Here is a 12,745-nt window from a genome sequence, read left to right as displayed (position 1 = left end):
TTTTTATGAGCATAGTGAGGCTCAGGTTACGGTGTGTAGAAGAGAGGGAGATTACTTCCCAGTAAAAGTAGGTCTTAGACAGGGATGTGTAATGTCACCATGGTTGTTTAATATATTTATAGATGGGGTTGCAAAAAAAAGTAAATGCTAGGGTGTTCAGGAGAGGGGTGGGATTAAATTATGGAGAATCAAATACAAAATGGGAATTGACAGTTGCTTTTGCTGATGATACTGTGCTTATGGGAGAGTCATAAGAAAAATTGCAAAGGTTAGTGGACGAGTTTGGGAGTGTGTGTAAAGGTAGAAAGTTGAAAGTGAATATAGAAAAGAGTAAGGTGATGAGGGTATCAAATGTTTTTGATAAAGAAAAATTGGATATCAAATTTGGGAGGAGAAGTATGGAAGAAGTGAATGTTTTCAGATACTTGGGAGTTGATGTGTCGGCGAATGGATTTATGAAGGATGAGGTTAATCATAGAAATGATGAAGGAAAAAAGGCAAGTGGTGCAATGAGGTATATGTGGAGACAAAAAATGTTATCTATGGAAGCAAAGAAGGGAATGCATGAAAGTATAGTAGTACCAACACTCTTATATGGGTGTGAAGCTTGGGTTGTGAATGCAGCAGCGAGGAGGCGTTTGGAGGCAGTGGAGATGTCCTGTCTAAGGGCAATGTGTGGTGTAAATATTATGCAGAAAATTCGGAGTGTGGAAATTAGGGGAAGGTGAGGAGTTAATAAAAGTATTAGTCAGAGGGCTGAAGAGGGGTTGAGGTGGTTTAGTCATTTAGAGAGAATGAATGACATGGAGAGCATTTAAATCTATAGGGAAAGGAAGGCGGGGTAGGGGTCGTCCTCGAAAAGGTTGAAAGGAAGGGGTAAAGGAGGTTTTGTGGGCGAGGAGCTTGGACTTCCAGCAGGCGTGCCCGAGCGTGTTCAATAGAGAATGGAGACGAATGGTATTTGGGACCTGACGATCTGTTGGAGTGTGAGCACGGTAGTATTTAATGAAGGGATTCAGGGAAACTGGTTATTTTTATAAAGCTGGACTCAAGTCCTGGAAATGGGAAGTACAATGCCTGTACTGTAAAGGAGGGGTTTGGGATATTGGCAGTTTGGAGGGATATGTGTATCTTTATATGTACAGTGGTCCTTCAATAAGCGTCCGGCCTGAAAGTCGTCCATTTCGGAAATACAGTGGACCCCCGGTTCGCGAAGTCATCGGTATCCGATAAATCCGGTATCCGAAGCATTATATCGCAAAAAATTTGCCTCGGTTCCCATTACAAAACCCGGTATGCGATATGATTCGTACGAGATGTGTCCACATGTGGCCTGAACTGCCCCGTGTGTGCCAATGTTTACAAGCCAGCCAGTGTGTGCGCATCTAAGGATACATTCAGTACATTCCATATTATCCATATTATCACTTTTTGGTGCTTGTTTCTGCAAAATAAGTCACCATGGGCCCCAAGAAAGCTAGTGCCAACCCATCGAGACAAAGGGTGCTAATGACTATATTGAAATGAAGAAAGAGATAATTGCAAAGTATGAAAGTGGAGTGCGTGTGTCGGACCTGGCCAAGTTGTACAGTAAATCCCAATCGACCATCTCTACTACAGTGAGCAGGAAAACGAATATCAAGGAAGCTGTTCTTGCAAAAGGTGCAACTGTGATTACAAAACAGCGATCGCAAGTGTTAGAAAATGTTACTGGTGTGGATAAATGAAAAACAGATAGCAGGAGATAGCATCTCTCAAGTGATCATTTGTGAAAAGGCTAGGCAGTTGCATGAGGATTTAATTAGAAAAATGCCTGCAACTAGTGGTGATGCGAGTGAATTTAAGGCCAGCAAAGGTTGGTTTCAAAGATTTAAGAATCGTAGTGGCATACATAGTGTGATTAGGCATGGTGAGGCTGCCAGTTCAGACCAAAAAGCAGCTGAAAAATATGTGCATGAATTCAAGGAGTTGAATTCAAGATATGTTGTGCGACAGAAGTCCAGTGACTCAAGCTGGTCCTAGTGGCATTAAAAGAAGGGAAGTAACCCCGGAAAAGGACTTGCTACCTCAAGTCCTAATGGAGGGGGATTCCCCTTCTAAACATTAAAAACTTTGACACTCTCCCCTCCTCCCATCCCATCAATCATCACCACCAGATCTTTATTAAAGGTAAGTGTCAATTATTCTATTGTGATTATTCTATTGTTATTATTGTTTTTGTAATTATTCTATTGCATTAAACTTAATATTTCATGTGGTAAAAGTTGTTTTTTTTTCATACTTTTGGGTGTCTTGCACGAATTAATTTGATTTCCATTATTTCTTATGGGAAAAATTGATTTGCTTTCCAATAATTTTGCTTTATGATGAGCTCTCAGGAACGGATTAATAACGTGAACCGGGGGTCCACTGTAGTCCCGTTATTTCGTCTAAACATTGGCTCGCAAATGGTCCGTTAAGGACGATAATCGAGGGACCACTGTATATGCTTCTAAACTGTTTTGTTCTGAACACCTCTGCAAAAACAGTGATTATGTGTGAGTGAGGTGAAAGTGTTGAATGATGAAAGTATTTTCTATTTGGGGAATTTTTCTTTTTGGGTCACCCTGCCTCGGTGGGAGACGGCCGACTTACCAAAAAAAAATTTATATATATATTTATATATACATGTATATATGTATATATACATACATATATATATACGTATATATATATACATGTATACATGTAGTAGGTTGGTAGACAGCAACCACCCAGGGAGGTACTACCGTCCTGCCAAGTGAGTGTAAAACGAAAGCCTGTATTTGTCTTACATGATGGTAGGATTGCTGGTGTCTTTTGTCTGTCTCATAAATATGCAAGATTACAGGTACGTCTTGCTACTTCTACTTACACTTAGGTCACACTACACATACATGTACACGTTTATTTATACACACTCATCTGAGTTTTCTTTGATTTTATCTTAATAGTTCTTGGTCTTATTACTTTTCATTTTATATCCATGGGGAAGTGGAATAAGAATCTTTCCTCCGTAAGCCATGCGTGTTGTAAAAGTCAACTAAAATGCCGGGAACAATGGGCTAGTAACCCCTTTTCCTGTAAAGATTACTAAAAAGAATAAGAAGAAAATTGTCAAAGTGGGAAGTCTGAATGTGCGTGGATGTTGTGCAAATGATAAGAAAGAGATGATTGTGGATGTTATGAATGAGAAGAAACTGGATGTCCTGGCTTTAAGTGAAACAAAGCTGAAGGGGGTGGGAGAGTTTCAATGGAGAGGAATAAATGGGATTAGGTCAGGGGTTTCAAATAGAGTTAGAGCTAAAGAAGGAGTAGCAATAATGTTGAAGGATAAGCTATGGCAGGAAAAGAGGGACTACAAATGTATAAATTCAAGGATTATGTGGAGTAAAATAAAGATTGGATGTGAAAAGTGGGTTATAGTAAGCGTGTATGCACCTGGAGAAGAGAGAAGTGTAGAGGAGAGAGAGAGATTCTGGGAAATGTTGAGTGAATGCGTGGGGAGTTTTGAATCAAGTGTGAGAGTAATGGTGGTTGGGGATTTCAATGCTAAAGTGGGTAAAAATGTTATGGAGGGAGTAGTAGGTAAATTTGGGGTGCCAGGGGTAAATGTAAATGGGGAGCCTTTAATTGAGCTATGTGTAGAAAGAAATTTGGTAATAAGTAACACATATTTTATGAAAAAGAGGATAAATAAATATACAAGGTATGATGTAGCACGTAATGAAAGTAGTTTGTTAGATTATGTATTGGTGGATAAAAGGTTGATGGGTAGGCTCCAGGATGTACATGTTTATAGAGGGGCAACTGATATATCGGATCATTATTTAGTTGTAGCTACAGTTAGAGTAAGAGGTAGATGGGAAAAGAGGAAGGTGGCAACAACAAGTAAGAGGGAGGTGAAAGTGTATAAACTAAGGGAGGAGGAAGTTCGGGCGAGATATAAGCGACTATTGGCAGAAAGGTGGGCTAGTGCAAAGATGAGTAGTGGGGGGGTTGAAGAGGGTTGGAATAGTTTTAAAAATGCAGTATTGGAATGTGGGGCAGAAGTTTGTGGTTATAGGAGGGTGGGGGCAGGAGGAAAGAGGAGTGATTGGTGGAATGATGAAGTAAAGGGTGTGATAAAAGAGAAAAAGGTAGCTTATGAGAGGTTTTTACAAAGCAGAAGTGTTATAAGAAGAGCAGAGTATATGGAGAGTAAAAGAAAGGTGGAGGGTGGTGAGAGAGTGCAAAAGGAGAGCAGATGAAAGAGTGGGAGAGGCACTGTCAAGAAATTTTAATGAAAATAAGAAAAAATTTTGGAGTGAGTTAAACAAGTTAAGAAAGCCTAGGGAAAGTATGGATTTGTCAGTTAAAAACAGAGTAGGGGAGTTAGTAGATGGGGAGAGGGAGGTATTAGGTAGATGGCGAGAATATTTTGAGGAACTTTTAAATGTTAAGGAAGAAAGGGAGGCGGTAATTTCATGCACTGGCCAGGGAGGTATACCATCTTTTAGGAGTGAAGAAGAGCAGAATGTAAGTGTGGTGGAGGTACATGAGGCATTACGTAGAATGAAAGGGGGTAAAGCAGCTGGAACTGATGGGATCAGGACAGAAATGTTAAAAGCAGGGGGGGATATAGTGTTGGAGTGGTTGGTACTTTTGTTTAATAAATGTATGAAAGAGGGGAAGGTACCTAGGGATTGGCGGAGAGCATGTATAGTCCCTTTATATAAAGGGAAAGGGGACAAAAGAGATTGTAAAAATTATAGAGGAATAAGTTTACTGAGTATACCAGGAAAAGTATACGGTAGGGTTATAATTGAAAGAATTAGAGGTAAGACAGAATGTAGAATTGCGGACGAGCAAGGAGGCTTCAGAGTGGGTAGGGGATGTGTAGATCAAGTGTTTACATTGAAGCATATATGTGAACAGTATTTAGATAAAGGTAGGGAAGTTTTTATTGCATTTATGGATTTAGAAAAGGCATATGATAGAGTGGATAGAGGAGCAATGTGGCAGATGTTGCAAGTATATGGAATAGGTGGTAAGTTACTAAATGCTGTAAAGAGCTTTTATGAGGATAGTGAGGCTCAGGTTAGAGTGTGTAGAAGAGAGGGAGAATACTTCCCGGTAAAAGTAGGTCTTAGACAGGGATGTGTAATGTCACCATGGTTGTTTAATATATTTATAGATGGGGTTGTAAAAGAAGTAAATGCTAGGGTGTTCGGGAGAGGGGTGGGATTAAATTATGGGGAATCAAATTCAAAATGGGAATTGACACAGTTACTTTTTGCTGATGATACTGTGCTTATGGGAGATTCTAAAGAAAAATTGCAAAGGTTAGTGGATGAGTTTGAGAATGTGTGTAAAGGTAGAAAGTTGAAAGTGAACATAGAAAAGAGTAAGGTGATGAGGGTATCAAATGATTTAGATAAAGAAAAATTGGATATCAAATTGGGGAGGAGGAGTATGGAAGAAGTGAATGTTTTCAGATACTTAAGAGTTGACGTGTCGGCGGATGGATTTATGAAGGATGAGGTTAATCATAGAATTGATGAGGGAAAAAAGGCGAGTGGTGCGTTGAGGTATATGTGGAGTCAAAAAACGTTATCTATGGAGGCAAAGAAGGGAATGTATGAAAGTATAGTAGTATCAACACTCTTATATGGATGTGAAGCTTGGGTGGTAAATGCAGCAGCGAGGAGACGGTTGGAGGCAGTGGAGATGTCCTGTCTAAGGGCAATGTGTGGTGTAAATATTATGCAGAAAATTCGGAGTGTGGAAATTAGGAGAAGGTGGGGAGTTAATAAAAGTATTAGTCAGAGGGCAGAAGAGGGGTTGTTGAGGTGGTTTGGTCATTTAGAGAGAATGGATCAAAGTAGAATGACATGGAAAGCATATAAATCTATAGGGGAAGGAAGGCGGGGCAGGGGTCGTCCTCGAAAGGGTTGGAGAGAGGGGGTAAAGGTGGTTTTGTGGGCAAGGGGCTTGGACTTCCAGCAAGCGTGCGTGAGCGTGTTAGATAGGAGTGAATGGAGACGAATGGTACTTGGGACCTGACGATCTGTTGGAGTGTGAGCAGGGTAATATTTAGTGAAGGGATTCAGTGAAACCGGTTATTTTCATATAGTCGGACTTGAGTCCTGGAAATGGGAAGTACAATGCCTGCACTTTAAAGGAGGGGTTTGGGATATTGGCAGTTTGGAGGGATATGTTGTGTATCTTTATATGTGTATGCTTCTAGACTGTTGTATTCTGAGCACCTCTGCAAAAACAGTGATAATGTGCGAGTGTGGTGAAAGTGTTGAATGATGAAAGTATTTTCTTTTTGGGGATTTTCTTTCTTTTTTGGGTCACCCTGCCTCGGTGGGAGATGGCCGACTTGTTGAAAAAAAAAAATATATATATATATATTTTTCAACAAGTCGGCTGTCTCCCACCGAGGCAGGGTGACCCAAAAAAGAAAGAAAATCCCCAAAAAGAAAATACTTTCATCATTCAACACTTTCACCACACTCGCACATTATCACTGTTTTTGCAGAGGTGCTCAGAATACAACAGTCTAGAAGCATACACATATAAAGATACACAACATATCCCTCCAAACTGCCAATATCCCAAACCCCTCCTTTAAAGTGCAGGCATTGTACTTCCCATTTCCAGGACTCAAGTCCGACTATATGAAAATAACCGGTTTCACTGAATCCCTTCACTAAATATTACCCTGCTCACACTCCAACAGATCGTCAGGTCCCAAGTACCATTCGTCTCCATTCACTCCTATCTAACACGCTCACGCACGTTAGGTTCCAGGCTACCGCCGTAAAGTGGAACACCCTTTTTTTCCCCACTTACAAATGCATACAAACACTAGATAACAAGTTTACACTAACATATATTAAGTTAGCAATAGAACCAGGCATCAAAAAACAATAAAGAAGTACAATACACACAGTGCACTCATTACTTACCTTAAAATATTTATAGTCTTAATCTAGGGTGAGACAAGTAGTATTTATTGTAAGAAATCAAGTGTGGTATGTATGGTAGTCAGCCAGGCTACCATACCAGGCCAACCCACCTACACATAATATTCTATTACATTTAAGCATCCCAGAGCGATAAAATGTATATACAGTTCACTCATTACTTACCTTAAAATATTTGTCAAGTCTTACCAGGCCAACCCACCTACACATAATATTCTATTACATTTAAGTAGGGATCAGGTCGTCTTAGTAAGTAAAAATGAGATAAAACGAATAAATGAGAGAGAAAGAATGAGTGCATGAGAGAGGACAGGCGCAGAGTTATGTAAACAAACCAGGCGAAGGTAAGTTTTGTAAACGAAGTGTACACGTCTGGTTTGTGTACAAGTTACATTGTGTACAGGTTGTCTACATTGATACGGTAGAATAAATAAAGAACACTCCCATTCTCATGTAACATCATTTTGAGAAGAAATGATGCTCTGAGTGAAGGTAATGGAAATAAGTCACTGACTTTTTTGGGTTATCCTAGGTTCTCTACACATATGTTATGTATGATAATCTATGTAACTGTATTTGTGTATACCTGAATAAACTTACTTACATACATACGAAAGGAATAATTTTCTACAGTTACCCCCAGTAACACTTTCTCTTATGTTAGATTAGAGAAAATGTTATTCTTGGCATCACTTGTACAAGTTATCTGGCTACCACATCTCATATTTATGTTTATTTATTCTATTGTAGGGCGTATTTATCATCTTTTTATGTTATGTATCATGTTTATTATATAATTTTGAAAAAAATATCATGGATGGATTAATGAAAATGTGTATATTAACGTAATATACAACATTTAATGAGACTCGGTGATTATTATTATTATTATTATCATTTCTAATATGGCGTCACTTGTGCAAGTCGTCTGCTACCACATCTCATATTTATGTTTATTTATTCTATTGTGGGGTGTATTTATCATCTTTTTATGTTATGTATCGTGTTTATTATATAATTTTGAAAAAATATACATGGATTAATGAAAATGTGTATTTAACGTAATATACGACATTTAAACGAGACTCGATGATTATTATTATCATTACTAATATGACGTCTGGAGACATAAGACACAAGACACTTACTGATTTTAATGTGTACCTGCATGCCAGCACAGTATGTAAGTTTATTTAAGTACAGGTATACATAAGTATAATTATCAGAGTATATATAAAATATGAAATAACTTTTAAAAACATTTGAAATTTTGGAGTTTCCAGACAAAATGGAGAGACTTAGTGCTTACTGAGCTCATGAAGAATGTAAACAAACAAGGTGGGGCGCGGTGACCGTATTAGAAAGTCAGGTGGGGGAGCCGTATAGCAAGTTTTGGTCATAATTTGAAATGCTTGTATTAGCGGAATGCCGTAACGAGAAATGCCGTAAAACAGGGCCTTACAGCCGCCATAAATCACATGCAGTATGTGAATGGCATAGTTCACAAAGCACATTGAAGATTCTATTATACACCACTAAGAGTTTATGATATAATTCAACTTCGTACAGTTGCCAAAGGCACAGGAAACATCTAGAGCACAGACAAGGGACATCTGTAAATGGTATGGCTATGTCAACATGATATGGAAAAAGAATGTACAGCTCAGGACATTAAAACATTCTGCCACAAGTATTATTATTATAATCATACTAAGCACCCTGCTTTGGTGGGAAACGGCAGTGTTAAAAAAAAAAAAACTAATCACTAAACCCTTGTTGCAAGTAGCTTCTTCAGAAGCCACCTGCAGAGAAACCATTTCCTTAAATGTATTGCCTGAAATGTCTGCAAGTCTTTTTGAACATTAATACTCTTTCAGATTACGGCATTCCATGAAAAGCTAAGCTGCCTAATATTGGCCAGTAGGCTTACTGTAGCCTCAATCCTCCATCTGCCATTGTGTGCAACTAGAAACAAGTGACAGAATACTTTAAAAAAAACAGATAACCATTTCAGAAACACTAGTAGATGAATGCTTGAAGAAATAAGTTATTTTCAAAGACACAGAACTGCTAGAAGTTGCGATAAATTTTTTATTCCCTATTTTGAAAACCCCATAATTATTCACATCATTTCAGGCATTAAAGAAAAAATTATAGAAGACATGGAAAACTATACACACTACACTTAATGAAAAATAGTGGGGTAGAGAAATCTCATCAAGTTAACACAGTAAAACATTCGACAATTATTAATTACCAGTAAATACAGATCTAAAAGTGGACCTTAAAAAAAATCAGACTTCTACCTATAAAGACCTGAGACAATATAAAAACAATTTTATATTGTACTGCATACATCCTGGATTACTATAAGGCAAGAGTGTAAGAGATTCAGTTATATAAATCATTTAGCAGGTTACATGCAATACTGTACATATATATAATACTGCTTACTGACAAATATTCAAGCAATGCTTTAGAACAAGAATAACCATGTTCCACATAATGCACAAGATATTAAAGAATCTGCATCACTTGTCTGAACTGTAAATGCTACAACATTTTCTTGATGGAGACTATTTAATGCAGTGGAACCTCGGTTTTCGTATGCCCTAGTCTGTATGTAAACCTATATTTCTCTATAAAAATGAAATTGTTAATATTTTTGGGTGTCTGGAATGGATTAATTGGAATTACATTTAATATGGAAAATATTAACAAAAAATACACTTTATAGAGAAAAACTATAGTTTTACATACACTAGGGCATACAAAAACTGAGGTTCCACTGTACAATGTCTACTGAAATTTTTAAAAGTTCTCTAAAATTAAGGAACCATATACAAAATAGACAAATATGCATAAACAATTTTAAATGCAATACAAAATAAATGCAAGTTTTAAAGTAAAACTTGCAAAATTAAAATTATGTTTTTGGTCCCAGTCCTGAGATTTTTATTTGTACTCTCTGCAATCTACTGGATAAATGCAGATGTAATGCATACATTAATATCTAAAGGCACTTTTAAGTTTGTAACAATGCCCATAATTAGAGGCAGAATGTGTGTGTACTTTGGGTATTTAAAAATAATTTGAGCACAAACTTCAAAAAATCTCAATCTCATCTAGAATCTCTTGAAAACCTATCTATAAAATGTGTGTGTCCCAGGCCTAAAACTTTTACACAGTCTTGGAGACTACTTGCAGTCCAGTTCCAAAACTTGTTGGTAAAGGGCTTCTACGGCAACAGCAAGGCCTGTAGCTATGTCTGATGCTGATAAATTTTCTTCGATGGGTGGAACGTGAATGAAAGCCGATCTTAATCTGTCTTGATGCAGGGACAAGTAATATACATACTCACAAATAAACCTGCAACAAAGAATTTGCAATAAATGTATAAGCTTATATTCAGTTTGTCACCTTACATATTTTGTAAAATATTTAAAAACCTTAAGGACTGAAGCCACTTATCCTAACTAATTTAAGAGATAATATAATCAATGCGGAATCAAATTTCATCTTAAAACATGTGTTCTGATACTTGCTGTACATCCTTGGACATTATTTTACTTTTCATTGCAACCCACAGGTTTTTATTTCATTTTTTAACTTTTTATGCTGAAGTGTACACAGTAGACCTATATTGGCAATCGGCTCCTTTTGATTACTAGATGATGTGTTCAAGACATGATCATATTTGAGTGGCCTCCAATAAATTACCTCTCACATTACAGGTCCTCCATCACAAATCTGGCATCACTGGGACCTCTGTGTCGGATTGCTGAGTTTGCCGGATCACAGAGTGGTTAGGTTAAAATACACTTAATAAAATTAACCAACTTGACTAATACATTGGCAAAAATCAAACGTTTCTGCTACTTTGAACTTATTTCAAAGTACTTTTCATCATGAAACCAGTGAAAAATTATATCTATTTCTGTAATATATCTTCCATTCTATCAAAACGAGAATACAACCATAAAAGCCATATGAAAATATACCGCAAAGAGGCGGCTAATGGCTAAGAAGAGAACTCCCTTATTTATCGTCCATTTTTTTATTTTATTATTTCTGGTGTACGTTAAGAAGCATCTTTCCATCGTACATTGCCCAAGTTTCAATAAGATAGCCCAACAAACAACCGAGAGAAAAAACAATATAATAATTTTATTTACTACACGTACACGTACGTGGTACACAGGCCTAGCTGACATCAGTGACATACTACTATATAGAAAGCCCCTTAAGTTTATTCAGGTATACATAAATACAGTTACGTAGCTTATACATAGCAGCATGTATGTCAGGTACCTAGGGTAACCAAAAAAAAGTCAGACAGTGACTTATTTCCACTGGGGTCCCTTTGTCCCTTGTTATGCTAAGCATTTCAAGCAAATTAAGTCAATGTCCCAGGATAACACCCACACCAGTCCACTAACACCCAGGTACCCATTTACTGATGGGTGAACAGACAACAGGTGTAAAGAAACAAACCTAATGTTTCTACCCTGGCTGGGAATCGAATATTTACCAAAAATCATATATGGCTAGTCCAAGCTAGGTACTAGAAATAAGCCACTGACTTATTGGGTTATCCTAGGTTCTTTACACATGCTGCTGTGTGTGATACTCTATGAAGAGAAAATAGCTTTTCTGTTTCAGTTTTATGGTGCAGTACGAGTGTACATCATAGTTAGCCCTGTACTATACTCTGTTTTCTCTAATATAAGCAGCAAGACAGGGATAGAAGAATGGCACTTTTATCCCATATATTCTTCATACCTCCGTCGAACTACTCAGTACGTATTATGCGAATTAATTTTGGAGTATTTAACAAGTTTTTATGTTATTTATATTATTTATTATGTGATATTAGATCAATTGTGATAGGCAAATAAGCTGTAGTGTTGATATTAGCATAATAATAAAGCATATTCCGCCTCGTCACAGACCGGGCACGGGGGCATTGACCCCCGGAACTCTCTCCAGGCATCATGGGACTGGGCTCATGGCAACCGACAGTGGCTTCAAAGTCACCTTATTTTTAACCCTTTGACTGTTGCAACCCCAAATCTTGAGGTGTCTCCTGGTGTCAAAAATTAAAAAAAAAAAATATATACATATATATACATATATTTTTTTTTTTTTTCAACAAGTCGGTCGTCTCCCACCGAGGCAGGGTGACCCAAAAAAGAAAGAAAATCCCCAAAAAGAAAATACTTTCATCATCATTCAACACTTTCACCACACTCACACATTATCACTGCTTTTGCAGAGGTGCTCAGAATACAACAGCTTAGAAGCATATATGTATAAAGATGCACAACATATCCCAAACCTCTCCTTTAAAGTGCAGGCATTGTACTTCCCATTTCCAGGACTCAAGTCCGACTATATGAAAATAACCGGTTTCCCTGAATCCCTTCACTAAATATTACCCTGCTCACACTCCAACAGATCGTCAGGTCCCAAGTATCATTCGCCTCCATTCACTCCTATCTAACACGCTCATGCACGCTTGCTGGAAGTCCAAGCCCCTAGCCCACAAAACCTCCTTTTCCCCCTCTTTCCAACCCTTTCGAGGACGACCCCTACCCCTCTTTCCTTCCCCTATAGATTTATATGCTTTCCATGTCATTCCACTTTGATCCATTCTCTCTAAATGACCAAACCACCTCAACAACTCCTCTTCTGCCCTCTGACTAATGCTTTTATTAACTCCACACCTTCTCCTAGTTTCCACACTCCGAATT

The 12,745-nt window shown here is 37.8% G+C and overlaps 1 protein-coding gene across 5 annotated transcripts in view; it reads right to left on the bottom strand.

The window, feature by feature from the left end:
• Window positions 1-8,677: 8,677 nt before the first annotated feature.
• Window positions 8,678-12,745, bottom strand: part of LOC128695082 (pyroglutamyl-peptidase 1-like protein) — a 69,506-nt gene continuing 65,438 nt past the window's right edge. For all 5 annotated transcript variants that reach the window (XM_053785475.2, XM_053785476.2, XM_053785474.2 and 2 more), the window contains one exon: window positions 8,678-10,361. In XM_053785475.2, the coding sequence (XP_053641450.1) occupies window positions 10,190-10,361 (172 nt within the window). In that variant the 3' untranslated portion in view covers window positions 8,678-10,189. The remainder of the gene's footprint in view (window positions 10,362-12,745) is intronic.

This window comes from Cherax quadricarinatus, chromosome 35, assembly GCF_038502225.1.
Source record: "Cherax quadricarinatus isolate ZL_2023a chromosome 35, ASM3850222v1, whole genome shotgun sequence".
NCBI classification, from domain to species: domain Eukaryota; kingdom Metazoa; phylum Arthropoda; class Malacostraca; order Decapoda; family Parastacidae; genus Cherax; species Cherax quadricarinatus.
Note: the sequence above shows the minus strand (reverse complement) of the source record. Positions and strands in the feature narration are given on the sequence as shown.